General features: G+C 50.3%; 10 protein-coding genes across 10 annotated transcripts; 2 read left to right on the top strand and 8 right to left on the bottom strand.

The window, feature by feature from the left end:
- Positions 1 to 802: 802 nt before the first annotated feature.
- On the bottom strand, positions 803 to 1,015 carry ACHE_70846S (uncharacterized protein; the record flags this gene model as incomplete). The annotated part of the gene is made up of 1 exon (XM_043283224.1): positions 803 to 1,015. The coding sequence occupies one exon, from the start codon at positions 1,013 to 1,015 to the stop codon at positions 803 to 805; it is 213 nt and encodes a 70-aa protein (XP_043140525.1).
- A 1,086-nt stretch (positions 1,016 to 2,101) lies between these two features.
- ura7 (small subunit rRNA maturation protein UTP4) lies at positions 2,102 to 5,130 on the bottom strand (the record flags this gene model as incomplete). The annotated part of the gene is made up of 3 exons (XM_043283223.1): positions 2,102 to 3,727; positions 3,783 to 4,015; positions 4,074 to 5,130. The coding sequence occupies 3 exons, from the start codon at positions 5,128 to 5,130 to the stop codon at positions 2,102 to 2,104; spliced, it is 2,916 nt and encodes a 971-aa protein (XP_043140524.1).
- Positions 5,131 to 5,742: 612 nt separating this feature from the next.
- On the bottom strand, positions 5,743 to 6,486 carry ACHE_70844S (putative isochorismatase family hydrolase; the record flags this gene model as incomplete). The annotated part of the gene is made up of 3 exons (XM_043283222.1): positions 5,743 to 6,043; positions 6,097 to 6,365; positions 6,421 to 6,486. The coding sequence occupies 3 exons, from the start codon at positions 6,484 to 6,486 to the stop codon at positions 5,743 to 5,745; spliced, it is 636 nt and encodes a 211-aa protein (XP_043140523.1).
- A 1,076-nt stretch (positions 6,487 to 7,562) lies between these two features.
- ACHE_70843A (uncharacterized protein) lies at positions 7,563 to 10,829 on the top strand (the record flags this gene model as incomplete). Its single annotated transcript, XM_043283221.1, has 4 exons — positions 7,563 to 9,077; positions 9,134 to 9,737; positions 9,785 to 10,625; positions 10,676 to 10,829. The coding sequence occupies 4 exons, from the start codon at positions 7,563 to 7,565 to the stop codon at positions 10,827 to 10,829; spliced, it is 3,114 nt and encodes a 1,037-aa protein (XP_043140522.1).
- An 804-nt stretch (positions 10,830 to 11,633) lies between these two features.
- ACHE_70842S (uncharacterized protein) lies at positions 11,634 to 13,069 on the bottom strand (the record flags this gene model as incomplete). The annotated part of the gene is made up of 4 exons (XM_043283220.1): positions 11,634 to 12,362; positions 12,420 to 12,632; positions 12,696 to 12,932; positions 12,995 to 13,069. 4 exons carry the CDS (start codon positions 13,067 to 13,069, stop codon positions 11,634 to 11,636), a joined length of 1,254 nt encoding a protein of 417 aa, XP_043140521.1.
- A 398-nt stretch (positions 13,070 to 13,467) lies between these two features.
- ACHE_70841S (MBL fold metallo-hydrolase) lies at positions 13,468 to 14,247 on the bottom strand (the record flags this gene model as incomplete). The annotated part of the gene is made up of 1 exon (XM_043283218.1): positions 13,468 to 14,247. One exon carries the CDS (start codon positions 14,245 to 14,247, stop codon positions 13,468 to 13,470), a length of 780 nt encoding a protein of 259 aa, XP_043140520.1.
- A 247-nt stretch (positions 14,248 to 14,494) lies between these two features.
- Positions 14,495 to 15,379, bottom strand: ACHE_70840S (thioesterase family protein; the record flags this gene model as incomplete). Its single annotated transcript, XM_043283217.1, has 1 exon — positions 14,495 to 15,379. The coding sequence occupies one exon, from the start codon at positions 15,377 to 15,379 to the stop codon at positions 14,495 to 14,497; it is 885 nt and encodes a 294-aa protein (XP_043140519.1).
- An 842-nt stretch (positions 15,380 to 16,221) lies between these two features.
- On the top strand, positions 16,222 to 16,999 carry ACHE_70839A (uncharacterized protein; the record flags this gene model as incomplete). Its single annotated transcript, XM_043283216.1, has 2 exons — positions 16,222 to 16,227; positions 16,250 to 16,999. The coding sequence occupies 2 exons, from the start codon at positions 16,222 to 16,224 to the stop codon at positions 16,997 to 16,999; spliced, it is 756 nt and encodes a 251-aa protein (XP_043140518.1).
- A 514-nt stretch (positions 17,000 to 17,513) lies between these two features.
- Positions 17,514 to 18,398, bottom strand: ACHE_70838S (enoyl-CoA hydratase/isomerase family protein; the record flags this gene model as incomplete). The annotated part of the gene is made up of 2 exons (XM_043283215.1): positions 17,514 to 18,135; positions 18,208 to 18,398. 2 exons carry the CDS (start codon positions 18,396 to 18,398, stop codon positions 17,514 to 17,516), a joined length of 813 nt encoding a protein of 270 aa, XP_043140517.1.
- A 1,389-nt stretch (positions 18,399 to 19,787) lies between these two features.
- On the bottom strand, positions 19,788 to 21,521 carry phzA (putative serine/threonine protein phosphatase; the record flags this gene model as incomplete). The annotated part of the gene is made up of 3 exons (XM_043283214.1): positions 19,788 to 19,817; positions 19,955 to 20,107; positions 20,157 to 21,521. The coding sequence occupies 3 exons, from the start codon at positions 21,519 to 21,521 to the stop codon at positions 19,788 to 19,790; spliced, it is 1,548 nt and encodes a 515-aa protein (XP_043140516.1).
- Between the last annotated feature and the right edge of the window lie 1,064 nt (positions 21,522 to 22,585).

Genomic DNA, 22,585 nt, shown 5'->3' with positions numbered 1-22,585 from the left:
CAGCATTATTCAAATCCCCCGAAATAGGCCCAATACAACCATCCGGAATTTGGCGTCCTGGCATCATCAGTCCTTCAAGTATCCACATAATAAGGCGGATTGGGACGAGAAACGTACATGCTTAAAATAAACCTCCGTTAAAACCTCATTTTCCGGAATCTCAGCCCTCCTCATCACTGTTCCGGTTGCCGCCCGGAATATGGTTTGAGTACAGATGTTCTGATATCAAGTTTCATACTGGGTTGGAGTGTAAATGTGCGATTGTGGTTCGTTGTTACCTACACATATCAGTGTCCGTCCAAATAGACATATTCAGATGTAGGTGCAGGAAAGGGATGGGAAGGGGAAAAGCACCTTCAATGTTGTAATAACTTTACCACTCTCGCCAACACTTCCTTGAATGGCTGTTAGGCGTTCCCCTGTGGGACCGTCGATGCTGAAGGGTATTTTCGTGTACGTTTCCATGGGGATAGATGTTGAACGGTAGGATTGGGTGCGTATCGAATATTAATCCGCAAGGGCTGGTTCAGAATGCCATAAATGCCAAAGGACTGAGTTTAGATGGGATTGAGGTACGGAATACGATTCTTCATTCATGTAGCAATGTTGCTGTACAGGGTACAGTTTCACCTATTTCCGACTTAGATTAATTGTGCGTGGAAATTAAACGTTCTTCTTTTCATTTGATCGTCTGGTAAATAGGCTCTTAGGTGACTTTGACTAAGAATGCTCCATGTCATAGGCAATCCCTTCCCTGACAGAGTCAGCAAACTTCAGAGACATGCCTTGGGTGAAGTGAACATCACCCTGTGCCCAGTCGGGATCTTCTAAACATAGTTTCGATAGGAATCATCGGCTCGTTACTAGGCGTGACGGCCTTAGATTGTGGATCGATAACGACACCGGTGATGGCCTTGTCTTGGCTGTTGATGGTGAGGATGCTAGAGCGCGTGGCTGTCGGAACCATCTCGCTGCCACGCTTGACCTTGGGAGCCTCACATTTTGTGATGGCCATTGTTCTTTCCCGCTGTCCTGGATCGAACGCAGAGGCGCAAATGGTGATTACTGTGGAAACATCGCTCCCAGGAGTTTGAATTCACTCGTACGCACTGCGACGTAGTCGAGGCTCGTGCTCGGCCATTCCAACTTTTAACACAATGGTAATGTGGGCACCACGACCTGCCGGTCCCCAGCAACTACCTGGCTGCCTTTTACATGAGCCTAGGGTGATCAATCGTGATATACTGTGAGTAAAATCTTCTGGCTCAGGCCCCATTCTGATGAACTGAAAGAGCAAAAATCATCGAAACATGCCAATAACCAGTGCATGGCCCTGACCCGTGGTTTTAGTAAATAAATCTTTTGTTTCAGTATTGTAGCAAAATCCGGCATACCCAGCAGCCTTGGATTTTTTGGGGAAGATTTTGTGTTCAAATTCTTGTCGTAAGACATCTCGGAAGACTATGTATCGGGGGGGTGGTTGTGTCACCTGCTTCCGGGGTGGACCGGTTCTCCGAGAAAATATCGACGAAGTAATCAAGGCCTGGGTACGGCAGGTCGCTCTTTTCGCAAGGCATGCCTTGCTGGCGAGCGGTAGGGGTAGACATAATTAGAATGGGTCTGAAGTAGAAATTTGAAGGTGTGTGAGATAATGTGTTGACTCAACCTGTTAATGCTTGAACATTCTCTGTAGCAGCCCTAGATGGTTACCGAAGGTAGATTATACAGCAACACCAATTAACATTAACCGAATCAATGCCACGATGCCTCTCGTTCATTTTTAGTCGCCTCTTTGCACCATTCGCAGGCGATTTATAGCAGTCGTTGGACCTATCCGAGACAGCAGATTTGGTCGTCGACCAACAATAGCCTTGTTGACGCGATACGAGAGGGATAGCAGATAAAGAGAAGAAGTTGAAAGCGCGATGAGGGCCGAATTTGCCTTGTCACCTGATCCAATTCTATTCGCCGTATGTACAAAACAGATATTTTTGGTGCAAAAGAATGCTCGAACAAGAATTAGAAAGTGCTGATGCTGGATCTTGCTAGATACACTTCCATCCAAAATAATTACCCAACCCAATCTTTCTCAATTCCTCCTCTATGAATAGTCCCGCACGTAACGTCCCGGCAGCTCAATATCCCACGTCGGCCGTTCAATAACGGCAACCTCTAGACTGCTATTTTTCTCGTTTTCTTCCGCGGCGTCGTCGGCCAGCGGCACGATACCCAGGATATCACGGTACTTGTAGGTGTGCCACCACCGGCGCGGAGGCTGGCTAATGCGATTGGCAAGTTTTTGCGCTGCGGGTGTTTCAAGCTCTTGATCTTCGGCCTTGCGCGGTGTTGCCGTTGGCGTGTCCGCGACGAGCCCGTTAATAGCGGGGAACCGTTTATCCTGCTTACCCTTTTTGGGTGTTGTAACAGCATGGTCTCCCATGTTACCTTCTCGTCGGAGTCGAGCCAGGCCGGCGTCGTTGCTCGCCGCGTACGCCTCGTCGTGATCGTAGGCATCTTCGTCATCGCCGTCTACGCCGCGCGGACGTTCCTTGTCCATCGAGATCCACTCGCCCTGCGACTCGTCGGCTCCAACGACCTTGCGGTACTTGGGGTCGAAGTAGATGTCTGCCTGGGCCAGGGGTATCCGGTCACCGGCACCGGTATTGGGTTTCTTGCGGTCGTTCTCGCCGTCCTCTTGTGCCTGGCGCTTGCGTTTCTGCGCCGAGGTGGCCTTGGCTACCTGTCCCTTTGCGCCCTCCTGGGCTTGCTCGGTGGCTTCGAATTCCTCCGGCGAGGGGAAGTCGTGCTTCAGGTCGAACATCCACAGCCACGAGGAACCGTATAACCAGAGTCTTTCGCGGCCTTCTGACAAATCCCATAAGCAGCCCATGGCACGGTCTTTGACGCCCTTGAATTCTGCGGGGAGGTAGGCCTTTGGGTTTCTCCGGGACCACTCTGAGAGTTTGCCTTCGAGAGCTTCGAATTCTACCAATTGATGTTCACTTGTAAGTGCCATCAACCGGTTTTCCGTTGCATTTTGGGCATCGCCGTTGGTACCGTTCGTCAAAAGCTTGTCGTCTGCTTTGCTTTGAGGACGGAACGACAGCAGAACAACTCCTCCCTTGAGACGAGGGATGGGCGATTCTGCAGCGGCGAGACGCCAACGCTCGCCCTCGATGATGGGCTGCTCATCCTCGTCGTCTGATGATTCGTCGTCCGACTCTGCAGCCCCGTTGATCTTGGGCGCGGGCTTCGACTCTGTCGTCTGTTCCAGCACCCAGCTATCAATGCATCCAGACAAGTCACCGACAGCCAAGATACTGCTATTGTCCGAGAACACGACGCTTCGAATTGTCCGCTCGAACTCGCCTAGGGTTCCGTGAGACGCTTTCTCGTGTCGAGTGTGTCGCGCCGCGCGGTTGAGTTTTGTGAGTTGGGGAAGGATCTGAGGTTTCTCTTGAGGGGAGGATGCGGGATTCAGTCTTGCAAGATAGATGTCGCTGTTGGGACGGACCACGGAGATCCATCGGCTGTCGGGGGAGACGGTCACGACTCGGGCTCCGTCATCGGAGAAGGCGGCGGGAACATCCAGTTTTTGTACACGCAGAGCACCCTTTTCGTCGCCCTTGCGCCGTCTCACAGAGAAGACCTTGACGTCGGATATCGTAGCAACTACGAGTATCTTTCCGTCGGAGGAGAGCATAGCGGAAGTGATGTTTTCCTCGCCCTGTTTATACCGTGTTAGAGTCGTCGTGCGTATCACGTCTTTGTTCCACTCTTACCTGAACCAACACCTTTCCGACAAGTCGATGCCTCTGTCCATCGACATTCTCATATGAAGATGTAGGACCACGCGAGACACGCCAGATGCTGATCTCTCTATCCCAGAAGCTCATGACCAACCGAGACGAAGGAGAAGAAGCAAGCTGGGGGATTTGAGGAAGATTTGACAGCTTTCTGTGGTGCTCTTTACCGAACTCGCGCAGGGGCAAAACAATTGGCGTAGCATCCGGGCCTATAGTAACCGATAAGTTAGACTTGAGTGGTAATTGGGACAAAGCATCAGGACATACCTCCAGACACGATGATACTGATTTCCTTGGTCTCGTAGACCGCAAAAGTCTTGACATCGTGGGTATGGTATCTTCGGTGCATCACCTCGGCCCAACGGACTTTCTTGTCGCCTTTCTCTCCTTCCTTCTTCTTGTAGACAACGGTTCGCTGATCAGCGCCTCCGCTGATAACAGTGTCGCCATTGGCACCCACGGCGACATCCAGCACATCCGCCAGATGACCCTGCACCCGTTGAATAAGAGAGTAGTTCTTTGCATCCCAGAACCGGATTTCACCCGCAGAGTCGCCAGACACGATAGTGCCGTCGGGAAGGCACTTAACGGACCAAACCAGCAACTCCTTCGGACCACCCGCTGGGCCCTTACCCAGCGAGATTGTTCTCAAAAGCTGCCCATTCCGAATATCAAACAGACGAATCGAGCTATCCGCGTAGCCAGCCACGATGGTATTGCGATTCTGGAACGTGACGCTGAGCACTCTCGCTCTCTTAGTGGACGGCCGCATCAGCCGCAGAAACTTCAGATCATTATCGGCAGTCGACAAAATCACAATCGACCCGTCCGCACAGCCCGCCGCAAGGTGCTGTCCCGTGTATTCTCCCTCCGCCGGAGGCAGTAGCTTCCCATCCTTGCCCCGCTGCGTCGCCTGCCACCTGGGCTGCGCCGCCAAGCACCAAATCTCACCGTAGTTCCCGCTCGAATGCCGCAACGGACGACCCTGCTCGATATCCCACTCAGTCACTGCCGTCGAGTATCCGATACTGAACAGGCGCAGGCGGCCGGGAAGCTTGACGCCATCTGGTCCGTCTTCGGGGGGATCGAGCGTCCACGTGAGCCCTTCAATACTCCGGTCTTTTCCTCCACGCAAGACTGTCTCTTGAAACCAGGCGCCGCGCAGGGGGTTCCAGATCTCGATGTCGCCGTTTGCGCGACCAACCGCGAGTCGGAGGGTAGGGACACCTCGTCCGGCAACGCCAGCGGATGGGGGGTGGGAAAATGCGAGCGCATTAATTGCCTGAGGGTTGAAGGGAACAAAGCGACAACGGTGGATATCCATTTTGGTGGTTTATATTGTGAGATATATCGAGGACCGCGAATCTGAATCCGTCACGAGATTTTTTCCTGTCTTAAAAAACGAAGCGAAAAGGACAGAACACTTGAAAAACAGTCTATCCAGGCTCAGAATAGAGAGCCAAATCGCTTAGGCAAACATTCCGGTCAATGACAAAATAAATAATACGGATTGAGGTCGAGAAATAACGGCGATGCCAAAGCTTGAGGTCGGCTTGGTCGATGTTCTTTTTTTTTTTTTTACGCCGGACCCGGACCCGCTTTTCGCGGTGAGTCACGTGCACCACAACAACTCTGTATAGCTTCATCTTATCCTGAAAGGGAAGCAGTCGGCGGTTTTATACAGTTCACATATATACTCTACTCGAACAATCATCACCTATTTGGAATCAGCATTGAAGCTATATGTGAACCCGGCTTCTTAATGGCATCAGCTTTTTCTTCTTTCTTCCCCTCCAGATTTGATATCCAAGAAGTTGGTCCGAGTCCTCAAAATGATAGGCAATGAAATTTGTTCCTAATGTCAGAGATGTCTTTTGGACACTTCGATTCCAAATATCAAGTGACGGATCGCCAGCAGCAGCTCAAACGAAACTATCTACCGATTTGCATTCTTGACCGAAGATTCGTAGCTCTGCATCAAGCACCAATAGCCAGGCACATGATCGCGCCAAATCCCACAGAAACCCGCAACATCGTTACGCCAGTCCCTATGAAGCTCCGAAGAGACAGCCGCCCAATTAAGCAATTGGCAGCCTGCCTGAACCATCCGTTTATGGGCCGCCTCCCTTGAATGTTCCGCAAATGTACCCGAGGCGTCGGTAACAACGAAGACATCGTATCCTTGCTCAATCAAGCTAAGAGCAGGGAACGCAACACAGACTTCAGTCAAAACACCACTGCAACCAACATGTTAGGCTAGGTCTTTAGATGCTTTTCAGGGCTTAGATACCTAATGACGACCTGCTTCTTGCCCGACTTCTTCACAGCCTGCGCGAAGTCCTCGTTATCCATGGCGTTGATTTGGCCCGGACGCGGAATCACAGTCGCATTAGGAAGACTGTCGTGAAGCTCTTTGACAAGCGGACCGTTCGGGCCCGTCTCGAACGAGCTGGTTAGAATTGTTGGGACCTTGAAATAGTCCGCCACTTTGATGAGCCCTAAAACATTGTTTTTGAATTCATTAGGTTCGAAATCATGGACTAGCTGGATGAGGCCGGTCTTTCCTGAGGTGAATCATCAAGGTATGTTTATTCAGGGTCAATAGGTAGCTTACCTGGTGGTCAATGAATAGGAAAACGCAATCGTCTTTGCTGATACGTTTGTACGCTGGAGGCATCATGAACGGATTGTGGACAGATTATGGGCGGGTTAATCAATGTATCAGAAGAAGAGGATGTTTTCTTTTTTTATTTTTTTGAGCGTATAGTTGTGACCAATAATCTCATAACTACATCATCATCGGATGGTGTGGGAGTTTTTGCGATACTTGCTAATCATGTGTAATGATGCTGAAACACCCAGACCTTTTCCAACATTCCCAACGCATTCATTCGCATTTCCAGCTATGACATGTGACAGACTGGTAGCGTCTACGCTACTTGTCCCCAGGCCATCTGAATACATACAGCACCAGCCAGGTGACCCAAGGACCGTATCAAAAATGGAAATATATGTCGGTAGCGTCGGCAATCTACCGAAGAACGAGGTTATAGTGATAGTTGGATTGAGGTGCGCCCCCGAAACAGGACCCGTGGTAAATACAGATGAAGGTAGCATGAAAACCACAATCGTAGCCCCGATTATGCTAGGTGAAACCGGGCCTCTATTTAGCATGTCATTCAGCAGCAGGCACTGATTGTGCAGTCGTTTCTATCCAAAGAGAACTGTTGATTGGCACCGAGCGGCCGGAAAAAGGAACCGGGCAATTTGGCGTAGGGGTTAGTTACCTCGCCAGAATGACTTGAGGAAGCGTAGGCATGGTAGCGCCTACACTGAGGAAGGGAGACGACTTGGAATTACTGACCGGCTCTATTTATTGAGAGGAAGACTCCGCAATTTTCGGCTTTGGTAACCGACCGCGATAGGTCATTATTAGTCAATCTTAAGTTGACCTCATCGACCTACCTCTTGTGTAATTAATTTTGGCGGTATTCCCCTGTCGCCTGGTCATAAAACATCGAGTATGAGCTGCAGGGACATGTTTCCAACATCACAAGGACTCAGGTAGAATGTCAACGATCCTATGCTAATCTTAAGCTTACGGAAAGGATCCACTTAGACCGCCGAAAACGGTTCAAAAATTGATCTGAACGGAACCAACTGAAAAATTGTCGTGTAATCTCTAGTGATGTATAAAGAAGATATCGAAGCTCTAGATAGCTACGATATCTTAGTCCATTTCGGATTCTCCCTTCTATGGGAGGACCAACAACCATGAAAATCGAGACACCGTCAACGCGCTCCGACAACCATAATGGACCTCTCCCGGATCAAACGCCATCGTCGAGGTCGGGGGCCTTGCCTAAACCTCTGGGACATGCCTTTCAAGCAACTACGAGACGTCTGCAGCTCAAGTCGGTCTTGGCCCAACTCACTTTGGATCGGCACACTGCTGCGATGGCTATTAAAGCATCGATACCACCCACCATCCTCCTATGTGCCATTCAGTCAAACGCATGGATCAATATGTTCCAGACCCAGGCCTATTTAGCTGCGATCATGTCCACCTGTGTTCTGCCGACTCTTCCTCGGGCAAGGCTGATTGAGTACAATTTTCAACTCGCGTTTGCAATTACCCTGTCATACTGCTGGGTGCTACTCGGCGGCTGGTCTGGCCTGCAAGCCAGAAAAGACACTACTAATGGGCCCGAGGAGCTGAAGGCTTACAACTCATCAGCCGAAGCTATCGGCGCTATCTTCTTAATGTTTTGGACATGGTGTGTTTTCACGCTGAAGTCGGCGTTTCCTACCTGGGCCATACAATGCACTTGGGCTGGCATTTTCGCAGTCATCACACTACCAATCGTTGGTCAAGCTCCCAGCATGCAGGAAGTTATTGCTGAAACTAGTAACACCTTCGAGGCCTTCCTGGCGGGGCAGGCTGTGGGATTTGTCAACGCTCTAATTATATTCCCGCAAAGCTGCAGAGGAGTTTTCCGGAAGGATATGAGAGCCTGTCTCGACGGATTGGTTGCTGTTATGCAGGCTCAGAAAAGATGCATAGAAGACTTTCGGTCAAAAAGAATTCTCACTGAAGGAGAAGATGAAAGGAACGATTCTGTCCGTCAACTTCACAACACGTTACAGCTTTTCATTAACAGCATCGTCAAGGCGCGTGCTGATGTCGAGTATGCCGAACGTGAGATGTCTTGGGACCGCCTTGATCACCAGCAGCTCGAGCATATTGCCTCGATGCTGGTAGACCTTATCGCCCCGGCATCTGGGCTAGGCTCAGCGGCAAACATGCTGCAGCTGGCCGTTGATAGAGCCTATCATTTATCCAACGACACTGGAGGGGTGAATAACAATGCTGAGACGGATCATAAATTGAAAGACGAAGAATACTGGCATAGTCTTGAGGGGGAAATGCATGAGCAATCTTACAGAATATCAGAGGCAATAATTGAAGGAGTGGAGCACGCTAAACTTCGACTGGAGTTGACAAAGGGCCGCTCCCTATCTGGCAGAGCTCGTGCAAGAAAGACTGACGAGGAGAATCAGAAGTTTCCAATGAACCCCGGAGAAGCCCGTTTTCTCGAATCATATCGAGACGTCTTCGACAAGTGCTGTGTTCTAGGACATGATACGGGTGGCGTGGATGGAGAAAAGCTGCTCGACTATTACATCCGACACAGACCACAAATCGAAGACCTAAGTCAAATCGCGTCAGAGACACATCCTAATACTCTACGCTACTATTTATTGTTACATGTAAGTGGTGGAACCACGAGGTGTGCGCCTACGGTATCGGTAACTAATTATCACAGTCACATACTCTCCTCTCGTTACTAGGAGACGAATTCCTCAAGTTTCTCCTTTTCACAGAGGAGTGCCATGCACGCCCGAAGCGTCTGCTTATTCCACGGCTTAGGCATCTTAGATATTGGCTCAAAGTATTGTTCCACATTGCAGGTACTCGACCAGGAGGTAGTGCTTTCCTAAGTATGGACCCTCAAACAAACGTTGAACTTGGTTCCACGTTCTACAATCGAAAAGATCCGGACCATCTCCCACCTGCCAACCTCATGGAGACCGTTGGAGACAAGATTCGCAAGGTCAACGCCGTATTTCGCACCAATCATGCCGCATACGGACTTCGAGGCGTCTGTGCCGTTATGACTGTATCCATCATGGCGTTCCTTCGTGATTCGCAGAGTTTCTATTCCAGGCAGCGATTCCTCTGGGCGCTGTTTGCCATCGTGCTTTCTATGGGCCGCACTGCTGGATCGTCAACCTTCCTTTTATTGTGCCGTATATTTGGTACCATTGCCTCCATGATAGCGAGCTACATCATTTGGTACATTGTCGACGAAAAGACTCCTGGTATTCTGGTCTTCGTCTGGTTGTGGTTCACTGTCATTGGGTTTTTCAGTAAGTCATACCCATGCGGCATGTTTGGCTTCAAAACTAATTTCTAGTGATCAAATTCCCTAAATTCTTCAGTGTATGGTTCGTTGCTCTCATCACCACTATCGTGATGATAGCAAACGAACTCCAAGTCCGCCAGCTAGGGGCAGAAACGGTCTCTAAATCCGGACAAGCCGTCTATGCGCCATACATCATCTTCCCCTACCGACTTGCCATAGTCACGCTCGGCGTCGTCGTCGCGTACTTCTGGACACTCTTTCCATACCCCCTATCCGAACATTCCGAACTCCGGGAAGAAGTGGCCAAATCCATGTACATTCTAGCCAACTTCAGCAAATGCACCCAACAGACAATCCTCGCAAGACTGCACGGCATCTCCGGCGACCTCGACGACAAAACCAGCCCCGGCTTCCACCTTCAAGCCGCCCGCCGCCGCATCTTCCGCAAATACCAAACCATGAGCACCAGCGCAAAAACATACTACACATTCCTCGACTGGGAGTTCTCCCTCGGCGGCCGCTTTCCCAAGGAAACATACGGCGAAATCCTCGCCATCCTCGAGCGCGTCAGCAGCTACCTGACCCTCTCGGGCTATGTGTCTCTGGCGCTCGAACGGCCTCCTACTAGTACCCCTTCTTGCTGGTGGGCCGCCGACCAGAATGATACAGCTCAAGCCCACCTCACTCCTGGGGGTGTTACGACGAGAATGATCATTTTGCATTCTGCGCTTAGTCGGGTCCATCCGCTACCGCCGCAGATGAGGGAGTTGGAAATTCCGAATCTGAACGAGCTCTTGACTAGGGACGTACCCTCAGAAGAAGGGTTTGCGGCCGCAGCTCTGATTCATACCGTCAACTGGTATTTGATTCGTGATGTAAATCGGCTCACACAGTAAGTAGAACTCGTTGTGCTGCTAGTATATTTGTCTGACACCTGAACAGGCTGGTGAGAGAACTTGTTGGAGAGCTTGACTTTTCGTTTGCTGTTGACACCCCGACCCTTGTCACTGTATCAACCGTCGATACGACAAAGGGAGACAGCCAGGGAGTACCCAGATATCCTGAGAAAGGGAAATGGGCGAACAGTCTAGCATGAAGCGCCATGTAGTTCCTGGTAGATTAGTCCAGTCCTCCCTCTTACTATACAGACAAGTTAATAGTACCCTTGCTAAGCCTGACCGAGTCTGCCAGTTTGCCAATGTCAGCATACCCGGTTAGATGATGGGGAAAATATCCGTTTCTGCGGATGACGATTAGAACTGGAAATAAATGCTGTCTTTTGTATATACTTTTCTCACGATGAGGCTTTTCCTCCGGTAGGTCTCGACGTTGACGAGCAATCAAGCTTCTTTCACTCCACCACGTCTCTGATAGTATATTATTTACAGCTCAGAGTCGGTGCTCCCCACTCGACGATGCGCTTCATGAGTTAGAAACAAGAACTGTTCATACTATACAACCGGAGCTTTGATTGTGTCGTAACGTAAATCGAGTGGTCTGGTCTGGTCTGTGGACGGCTGTATACTCCTTTATTCCTTTAAGTTGCTCAACGCTCATTATTCAACACGCTATATCATGCAGCTCACATATATTCTATTCAATTAACCAACCTATCATATATTTACAATACAAACTCGGAATCGATATCAGAACTGAATAGCAGGGTATTTAGGATGCTATATTTGAACCTGGCTTCTTTAGAGCACCAGCTACGTATAGTAGCCCTATCTGACTTCACAACTTGCGCGTATCGGCAACACGTATCTGACAATACGCACTATACTGGGACAAAAACCTACAGATTTGCCTTAGGGATATATCCTCCCGAGAATACCGCAGGCCCAAAGCCACTCAAAGACAACAGTCTATCAATCTCCGCGCTTTGCCAACGAAGTCTTTCCTACACAGCTTCACCCATCCGCTGGCCTTCCCTCCGGCCCAGTTGTTGCAAATGCACTTCATCCGGCCCATCAACAATGCGAATTGTCCGAGCCGACGCCCAGAGACCCGGCAGCGGCGTGTCTTGACAAACACCAGCAGCACCGAAAGCTTGAACAGCCCGGTCAATAACCTGCAAAGCCATGTGAGGCACAAGAACCTTAGCCATAGCGATCTCTCTAAGTGCAGCTTTAGCACCTTCCTGGTCAATCTTAACGGCGGCGTTCAGGACGGTCATTCTCGCTGCGTCGATTTCGATGCGCGACTTGGCGATCCATTCCTGGAACATCGCGTGGGCGGAATGCGACGGTCTGAATGCTTTCCTTTCGTCGTTGACTCGGGCTATCATCCATTCCAGTGCGCTCTCGGCCGCGCCGATCGTGCGCATTGCGTGGTGGATTCGACCGGGGCCCAGACGGCCTTGGATAATCTCGAAACCTCGTCCTTCGCCCAGTACTATGCTGGAGGCTGGTACGCGGACGTTCTTGAGGGTGATATGGCCGTGTCCGTGTGGTGCGTCATCATACCCATATACGGATAACATGCGATGGACTGTTATACCGGGCGTATTCGTAGGCACCAAGACCACTGAATGCCGGCCATACGGGTTTTCAGAAGATGTATTGGTGGTTTGACCCATCACAATATAGAGCTCGCAGGTTGGATCGCCGGCGCCTGACGACCACCATTTCTGACAAGTCAGCCCACTCTGATCGGAGTAGCATAGGTCTAATGGATGATAACACACCGAGCCGTTGAGAACGTAACCATCCCCATCCCGATGAATATCACATCGAATATTCCGTGCATCGCTGGCGGCAATGTCTGGCTCGGTCATCAAGAACGCGGACCGGATTCGACCTTCCAACAGCGGGACCAGCCATTGCTGCTTTTGCGCCTCTGTGCCATACTTTTCCAGGAGTTCCATATTCCCGGTGTCGGGAGCCGAGTTATTTGTCGCCTATGTTGCAGCATTTTGCATCAATCATTTGTTACATAGATGGATGCCATGATGATAACTTACCTCAGAGGCAATATAACTCTTCCCCAGATACTCCGCCATCAACGCATATTCGACACTACATAACCCAGCTCCATGGTCGCGGCCCAGAAACATATTCCAAAGACCGAGCTGACGAGCTTCCGCTTTGAGCTTTTCCAGGACCGCTGGTTTCGTCTGCCATCGTGAGGCGCCGTGGCCTAGTTGTGCGTCGAAGAGAGCATGCGCGGGGATGCATTGCTCGTCCACGAATTTCTCCACCTGCGATTGTTTCAGTCAGCTTGAAAGAAGCTGGATTATACTGTTAAATCCAGGGATCATACCAGATCTAGTATTTTCTTCGCGCGGTCACTGATGAATGGCAGTATAAGCGGTGGGATGTTTGCGGAGGCGGGCATCGTTGACGTTATTTGGTACTTTATTGAAAGGTTATGGGTATATCTGAACTAACTATGCTTAGGGCTTGGCTTAGACAAGAGTTATATGCCATCTGAATAGCGGCTGGAGCGGAGGTGTTGATTAATATTCATTGCTCGGCCCTCGGCCCGGTTACTTGGTCACTTCAGAGTACGTACTCCGTACCAGGGATACTAAAACAAGTTGACGCTGCTTGTAAATGGGGAGGGGGAACTCTATGTGTAATGCAACGGATGGCATTCGCACACGGTAGTCGTGATTGCGCACTATTCCCGAAGATAGATTGGGGCAATTATGTACAGAAATCACAAAGCGGCAACAGAACTCTTACAGCTCCGCTCCAGAAGATATCCATTCCATCTCAGCGGATACCTCTTCTTCATGGCCTCTTCAACCCTCTCCGCATCCCCAACCGGCTCAATTCCTCCTCAAACGCCAGTATATACTCCCTAGTCGCATCAACCAAGTACGGCCCATCCGCCTGCGACGCCCGCTTATGACCCGGGACCACGATGCTCGGCTTCAAAGCGGCAATCTGGTCAAGAGCATCCAGCCAATTCCTCCTCTTCTCCGCAGTTGTGGCCTCAGCCAGGAACTGAAAACAGTCGCCGTAAACAATGTCCCCCGCCACGACGAGGTCAAGGTCCGGCACGTGCAGGAAGGACGATGCAATTGTGTCGGAATGCACAACGTCAATTCCAAGGAAACCGCATCCGTCGATCGAAAATGCCCCGTTCGCCGGGAGAGCTTCGGGAGCGACCAGGCCCTCCTTGAGAATCTGGCCGTTGGGAAACCACACTTCCCATCTTGGGACCGCGATGGCTAGTGTCTTCTTAATCTCGTTGGCCACGAGGGATGTCGCGATGCTTTTGGCATTCGAGAAGTGTCCCAGGAGGACTGGGTTTCCCAGGTAATGGTCCCCATGTGCATGAGTTGTGTAGATGTACTTTAGTTCCTTTCCGGGAATGGTCTTTTTGATCCAGTTTGCTAGGTTTTCGGTCTGGTTGATTGGTATCGGGGTGTCGACTAGGACTGCGGATGTGGGGCCATGAATTAGGGTACTTGTGATTGGGGACCACCATTGCTTGGTTGGGTCTTGAGAGCCGGTTGTGACTAGTATGGCTGGGGAGACGTAGGTGTCTACTTGGAGTCTCGCCATTGCGATTTCGAAGAGCAGACAGGGAATTTCGTGAAGAAGGCGTATGATATTTTGTAGATGAACTCGTTTGAGCCTACTATTTGTACTCTGCATCTCCTCGGTTCCAAAGGTCAAATCCATCGGCACCCGATTGTATTACTGATCCCAAGCAGCCGTATTTGGATTACTGATCTAGTTGCCTATGGCCAAACCCGTCTAATTGTCTAATATAGCTAGAAATACATTCTACCACAAAGGAAATACATAATCACATCTTCGCCCTATTAGGAACCCGCAAAATACACTGCTGCGTCATAGAAGCGACCAACTCCCCCCGTTCATCCCACAGCTTGCTCTCACTATAAGTACGCCCATGTCCCGCACGGTGGCTAACAACCTCCCGCAAATGCCACTCTTCCATTGTGGGCTGCGGCGAGAAAATCCGTAGCGCAAAATCCAGACTCGAACATGCCGACACATCATGGAAGAACATATGGTTGTGGGCCAGAGGTAAGAAAGACAAGGCGCCATCCATAATGAATCCCAGACTGGCGATCTGTTCCCCCTCTGTCTGCAAGGGATGCTTCGCCCGGATCCAATCTCCAGATGATTTTGCTGTCGGAGACAGCTCGTCCTGGGTGGTTTCAGCGTTCTTGGCCAATCCCAACAAGTTCTGAGATGTGACGCCTTCCGGGCACGGACGGTTTTCGAGGATATCTCGCGATAGCCCAAAGAGTGTATTGAACACCTTAGCCTGCGCTTTGGAAATCCTGCCAGGCGTCACCCAATCCTTCTCCACGAGGTCTTCCCACGACACGCAATCCCGCCAATGACTATACTTCCGCGTAGGTCGCGCCGAATACTCGAGAACAGACGGCTCATCCTTATGGAAATCCGCCAGGAGCTCCATACACAGCCGTAACTCACCGGAGTCGGGGAATCGCTGCTCTACTGCCACGCGGTAGGTCACAAAGTTCTTCGTTTTGCGCAATTGGATGGGCGTGAAGAGTAGGTTTTCTTCTGTGCTGACTGCTCGCAGGTAGTGGCCCATGGCGGAGTAGAGGTGGAATCTATCTGGGGCGGTTTTGCATGCGGCGTGGATAGCGAGGGCTATGGCGTAGCCTCCGTAGGCGATTGGGGCTGAGTTCCCCATGCGCTGGGGGAGGTGTGTGGAGATGTAGTGGTCGTGGACTTTGTCCAGGGAGACATGTTGCGCTAGAGTGGTAGCCATGATGCAGGCAGGGAATGTCTCTAAAATCATTGATACATACGAGCACCTGCATGAAGCCAAAAATGCATATAACGAGTAGTCAGTAAAGCCTCGGCTCAACGACATTTTCGTTTACTGATCAGCCGAGATGATTACTAAAAGGTTACTTAACAATCAGTTACTAACTTGACGTTAGTCTATCACTGCATTGCTTCATCTTTATCGTACTCAGCACTATGGATCTATTTCCATCGGAACTTATCTCGTTGCTGTCGGCGTCTTCATATCCTATGCGTGGGTCACTCAATCAACAGTCCCGCGATAATACCGAGGAATCGCCGCCATATGGCAGATACGTAGAAACCACAAACCAGACATCGTCTGGTTAGTCTGGACCAAGAACACAGAAACCCCCAAATTCTCGGGACAGCGATCAGTCGCATGCGAAGTTGTCGCATAAAAAACGTGGTAGACCACGGAAGAACCATGATGGTTCAACGGGAGAACTGCCGGAAGAGGTGCGCGCATGATATTTCCACTGTGTAGAACTTTTTCATTAACCCTAGTCTGGATATAGCGCCGCAGGGCCCAGATTCGACTGGCACAACGTGCTTATCGCTCACGTAAAGAAGAGGCTTTGTCGAAATATGAAGCCCGAATCGCCGAACTGGAGACAGCAATGCAGACGATGAACACGGCTATCCATTCATTTGGGGAGCTTTTGGAACAAGCTGATGTGCTATCGTCAAATCCTGATCTTCAAAACCATCTGCAGGATACCATGAATGCTTGTAAGTCTCTGGTCAATTCTAGCTCAACGGCCGACGAAGGCATGCCCAGCTCTCCCATGAGAGAAGAGGCGCCACCCTCATCCTTGCCAGCAGAGCAGGAGCAGGATATCTCATCATCAAATACAATATCTTCATCTCATGCGCAGTCACCTCTTCCATTACTCAGTCCGTCTTTCAGGCCAATAATAACCCTCAAGACGCCCCAACACCCCTGGGCCACGGTTCGCCACTCCTATTCGACACTACAACTATCTCAGTTGTGGATATGCCACTCTTCATCCGCCAACTTCGCCTAGCTTGCTGCTACCATGCGTACTTTTCTTTGCGAAGTCCATCAGTCAGATTGGACGATCTCCGGCGGAAATTCCGATTCCTTCTCAGCGTGTTGAGTCGCGAGGATCTCACCTCCTACTTCGAGTCCGCAATACAAGCTCGTATCCATCCCGAGAATATGGTTGAGTGGCAAGAGATTCCGTTCTTTAGCGTGGGCGGTGCGGGGACACATTATCCCCGGGGTTCATCATCGGGCCTCAGCCAGAACCAAGTCCCAATTCAGGAGGATCCCCTGTCCATATTATCCTCGGAGGCTCAAGTGGGCATGTATGGGAGTTGGTTTGATATTCGAGATCTTGAAGGATTTCTCCAAGAGAAAGGGGCTCGTTTCCTAACGGGCCCACCTATGGAGCCCCGACGGGGCATATCAAACCAGGCCGCAGTAAACGTCTCGAGCCTGATCAAAAGTGAGGATTTTCGCCCCTGTTTTGGTTTCTGAACTAGTCTCATCGTTTCTAGATTTGATTAGCACGTGCATTTGTCTTGGTCGCTCTCCTGGATGGCGACCAGTTGACGTGGAAAAGGCTTTTCGCATGGCTTTATGGGCATAAGATGCACAATGTCGTGAAGTCTGAAGAAAGACTGGCAAAGAGTAGGATTTATCATAGCGCGTGTTGGTAGACCATCGGCTTCATACTTTTCAGTTCGCTTCGCAGGAAAAAGAATCGTAGTCCTTTTTCATCGATGACATGGAAGTACGCGGACAGAGATGGCATGGTCTCTAACGAGGCAAGATACCTGCAAGATAGTTCAAAAATTTAGTAAGTCCCTTGTCAAACTATTCCAACTACAGCTTTTTCAGTCTCTTGCTCATTCTGGTCCGATTGAAGCTGCATGCTACTATACAGGTGATCTTTACACCACGCTTTCATCGATACACATCTGTAGGGACACGTGAGACCGATAATATTGGAGAACTTCTCACATATTCCCGTCTCTACAAAAGCCCTATCTCAAAGTTTATGCCTCTTCGCCCCAGTCGCAATCTTCTCGAACTCCGCCTGCGGAATCCCCTCAGCAAACCTCCTCAAACCCCCCATAAACTCCTTCACAGCCTGATTTCCAAATTCCCGATCCCCCGGTGCCCTCAAAAGTTCCTTAATCCCCAAAACACTCGACCCCAGCAAATGCCCCCCAACCCACCCCTCAATCTCCCCCCTCACCATCTCCCGAAACCTCCCCTCATCCTTCCCACCATCCAAAATCCGATTCACAAACCCGCTCCGCAACAACTCCTCCGCGGTAATCCTGCGGCTAAACAGCAACGCCTCTTTGGCCTTGCTGATGCCCATGCGCTGCACGAAGGCGATACTCGCGCCTCCCTCTGTGACGAGGCCGAGCGAGGAGAACGGGGTGAGGAGGTAGGCTTCTGGGGTGGCGAAGATGAGATCCGAGTGAGCGATCATGGCTGCTGAGAGGCCGATGGCGGGCCCGTTTAGCGCTGTTACTAGGATTTTGGGGTGCGAGTAGAAGGCGTCTGCTAGCTCGATGTTGTTGACTGCGAGGGCGGGGAGCCAGAAGTGGCGGGGATCCATGGTGCCCAGGTCTGGGGATTGGCTAGATATATCGGCGCCTCTGTTTTTGATTTTTTTTTTTTTAAGCGGATGGAATTTATTGTCTATGGTGGGAAGAGATGAAGTGACTTACGCTGAGAAAAAGCGGCCCTTGCCAAGAAGAAGCGTCACCAGGATTTCTTCCCGCTGGGCGATTTCTCGCAGTAATGCAGCCAGCCGATAGTAGTCATCGCGGCTCAAAGCATTGAGCTTCTTTGGGTTATCAAGGGTGATAATGGCGGTCTTGCCTGTATACTCAATGGACACAGTTTGGTTTGTGCTCATGTTGCTGGTTGTAGAATGGACGGTAGAATTGGAATAGCTGGGGAAGAAAGCCTTTGGTCCATGTTATATAGTTTTATCTACGTCGGATGTCGGTCTTCGGACACGCAAATTACTGATTACTGAACTTTTGCCGGTATAATGACATTTTGCACCTGGTAGCCTCGGGCAGGATATCTTATCCCTACCCTAACCAAACTCAAGCGGACCAGACCATGGAGCTTTGTCAAGGATGTAAGAACAGGGAGCTACTGTGAAACCAAAATCCAAGGCGTTAGTGTAATTGGTAGTCTGCAATGTTTAGTGATAAACAAAGTAAGCTTGTGGCGAGAGTGATGCAGAGGGCCAATGTATTCGCAAGCCTTTCGGAGAATCAATGTCATTACGCACTGGTAGTAGAATTCTCGATCATAAGGATACCGGACTAGCTGGAGAGTAGACAAGACAAATATGAACATTTCATTACGTTGCATTTCAGCCATGCCAAGTCTCTCCCCTTTCTGTATTCACTGGGTCTTACAAGCTAGATGGGAGAAGTAATGATGAATGAGCAATAGAACGATGGAAGATGTGGAAGCATCAGTCCCACTCCTGCGCATTTCTGATTTGCAAAAGACAAGAAGGAATTTGACGGAGCGTCGCTAGGACGCCAGGTTTGGGATGGTTCGCATTGGGTCTAATTCGGACGATTTGAATAAGGGCACCAGGATTGAGGATGAAATTCGTACGCAGGTGAAGAACCGTGGTCTATAGATAGTTAAATGGAATGATGACACGATGAATTTACCAAAGACAGGATTATGAGTCAATGCCAACGCCAATGATTAACTGAGTACCTAACCTATTAATAACGAAACAGAGAGGAGAAAAAGAATGGCATTACAACAGCCCAATCTGCTGCTCGGCCGTCAGAAACCGACAGATGTAATATCAACCAGAGCAGCGGTGAACCCGCGGAACATGACATGAGAAAAGATAGAAGTACATGAAGTCATTATTGTTTTCATCGTAGGATCCGCAAGTCGCTAAATACGCACTGATATGAAAGGAACTGTACAAGGAGGCGTGGTTTCTTCGAGTCCGTCAAACCAGTATGGCTGCTATGAGCAACGGACTCGAAGTCCCGTACCGCCGGCAGACGGCGCCTGGTCGAATTGAACGTTGAATGCAAGGGACGTTAGACTGGCCCTAACGCCCACCCGACAAACGATGTACACTGACGGAAGATTTCGGCGCTGGGGTAGTACCAACGCTCTTAGAATGCTGCATCCCAATTGGAGGGAAACTGCACGGGAGATGGGCCATTTCAGGCCATTTTATGACCAAATAATCAGTCTGACGGTGACATAATGTGCATGCCGAGGTCTTGGCAGTATAAAGAACGATACCGCTTTAGTAACTTTGGGCTGATACAGGCGCAGGCTGCAAGTTTGTTTAGCAAATAAAATCATAAAAGTAATAAGTGACAAGAGTCTCGGCATGGTAGCACAAGGGTAGAATCCCAATCCTAACCCTTGGCGAGAAAAAAAAGGGGAGTAGGTAAGCAAGGGACTACTTACAGGACTACTCAAGATGCTGTTCCGCTTGTTCCGGCCCTTCTTGATATGATTCTTCAAGGCAGCCGAATCCAAGGGTTTCAAGAGTTCGAAGCTACAGAGCAGCTCGCCGGAAACCGACATGATTGCACCCCAGTTGTCGAATTCACCGCAGTACTGTGATTGTTAGTCTCCTTCAAACAAAGGTACGAAGTGGAATACATACATTAGGAGCAGAGAAAACCGTGACCAGGATCCGATCCTGGTAGAATTCATAACCGTCCTCGACAACCATGTGGGCACGGCAAACCAGGTCGAAATCGTGACGCTGCAAGAAATTCATAATGACCTGCTTGCCGAAACAATAACTAACACCACGCTCGTTGGGCTCCCAATCTTCCTCCATATCAGCCGGATCACTCCAGAGAAGGTCATTGAGCAATCCATAATCAGGGACGTCAGTGGGTCGAGCAATTCCTCGAATATCGTCCATGTGCGACAGACTTGGGGACAGACCGCCGTGAACACAGAAGATCTTCCCAGCAACGATGGCAGCAATGGGGAGGCAATTAAAGGTGTCGATGAAGGTCTTCCAGACCTTGATGTTGCAACGGCGCTTACACTCATCATAGAACCCGTACACACGGGTGACGTTGGCGCACTCGTGGTTGCCTCGCAAAAGGAAGAAGTTCTCCGGGTATTTGAGCTTATAGCACAGAAGCAACAAGATGGTTTCCAAGCTCTGCTTCCCACGGTCGACATAGTCACCAAGGAAGAGATAGTTCGAAGTCGGAGGGAAGCCGCACATCTCAAACAGTCGGATGAGATCGGTGTATTGACCATGAACATCACCAACGATCTTGACCGGAGCCGACAGCTCCAGCAGTGCCGGCTGCGAAAGGAATAACTCTCGAGCCGCGCTACAAATGGCAGTAATCTCTGCGTTTTTCAAGCAGACGGTTTTGGTGACCTTGGTCGAGTAGCCAGCATCCAGCAGGCGTGAGATCATGTCGTCCAGGTCGATGGACTTCAGAGCTCCCATTCCCATTCCAGGCGACCCGCTGGTCTCCAGGGGAGCGTTCATTATGAAATCCAAAATGGGATTGAGCTGATTATCCCGCTTGATAAGAATCGATTCAATAACCTTGGGTTTCTCCTTCTCCGGGACGCCACCGGTCGGTGGTACATCTGAAACATGATCGACCTCCCCACTTGCCTGCATCTCATTCACATCCTTGTGGCCCTTTTTCAGGCTGTTGGACATCGAAGGTGACGGCGGGGGGTCGGGGACATCGGACTGGGCACCAGCATCCTCCGATCCCGGGCTCTGGGGGTTGGAATCGCGTCGACTTCCAGTCGACTTTGCTGACTTCGACGATCTCACTGACCCTGTGTCCGACTTATCCGTCTGACTATCCGTCCGAGACAACCCCGTGAGAGACGCGCGGGGACTGTCGCTGCTCCTGATCTTAGATCGGATCGAGCCGCGAAAAGAGCGACGAGACTCTTGGGTGTCTGAACGAGTGAAGGAAGGGAGCGACTGCAATTGGTCGCCGGAGCTAGAGCCGCCCTTGGAATGTGATTGACCCATGACTGCAAGGTGGGATATCTGCCAAGCGCGGGAGATGGAAAAGAAGGATCAGAGATGGCAGATGAAAAACAAGCGATAGGAAAAGACAGCGGGCGCACAGAGCCCTGCAATTGGCGTTGAAATGCTGAAAAGGCGTCTTGGTCACCACCGTTTCACCCGAAGCTTCCGCGAGCAGAGTTAAAAAGGAGGTGGTGTCCCGCCGTTGGGCAGAGGAAAAAAAAATAAAAAGAAAATTCAAGAACGCCAAGCAGGCAACAAACACCAGTCAATGCTGAATGAAATTTTTCCTTTTCGGGATTTATCAAAGGCCCGTGCTAACTTGAAAGGCCCGTGTGTGAATAGAGCAAGAACACCCGATCGGAGGCCGGCAATGGGACTTTATGACGAGACAGTCTGGAACGAAGACGAGCTCTCCCGGGTTGGGACTATCTCTCACCAGTGAGGAAGAAGAGAACAGCAGAGCAGAACGGCGATAAGGAGCGAATGTGAAGCTACGATGGACAACCGAATGGCATCACAGCACAGCAACAGCACAGCACAGCAGACCACAATGCACCACGACAGCAGAGCAAATTAGACGCAGCAGCAACGATAGTAGCAGTATCAGCAGCAGCAGAAGAAGCTACTTTTATCCGAGTCACCGACAGAGGACGAAAAGAGGAGCTAGGAGCAGCTGGAGGAAGAGGGAAAGGATCCGATTCGTCAAAAGAAACGACCGCAACCTGCTTTGGTATGTACTATACAGAAATGGTCAGTTGATGTGGGTGGACAGGTGACCAGGAGAGATGTCAAGAGATCAAAAGCTGGAGCCCCAGACGAAAAGAGAGCAACAATGGGAATGTGGAGTTGAGGAGGAGGAGGCGGAGGAGGAGGAGGCAAAATAGAGGAGAAATGACAGACGGTAGGCAATGCGTCATTATGGGGTTGCTGTCTCTCTCCAGAGCTGGCAAAGGGGGGTGGAAGAGAGGAGATAATACATACCTGATGAAAGAGCAACAGCGGCGCAAGAATGGAGTGAAGATGGAAATGAACAAAATGAAGCTGAGATGAAGTTGAGGGCACTC

This window comes from Aspergillus chevalieri, chromosome 7 (assembly GCF_016861735.1).
Source record: "Aspergillus chevalieri M1 DNA, chromosome 7, nearly complete sequence".
Lineage (NCBI taxonomy): Eukaryota > Fungi > Ascomycota > Eurotiomycetes > Eurotiales > Aspergillaceae > Aspergillus > Aspergillus chevalieri.
The sequence above is the reverse complement of the archived record's forward strand: the minus strand, read 5'-3'. Positions and strand labels throughout refer to the sequence as shown.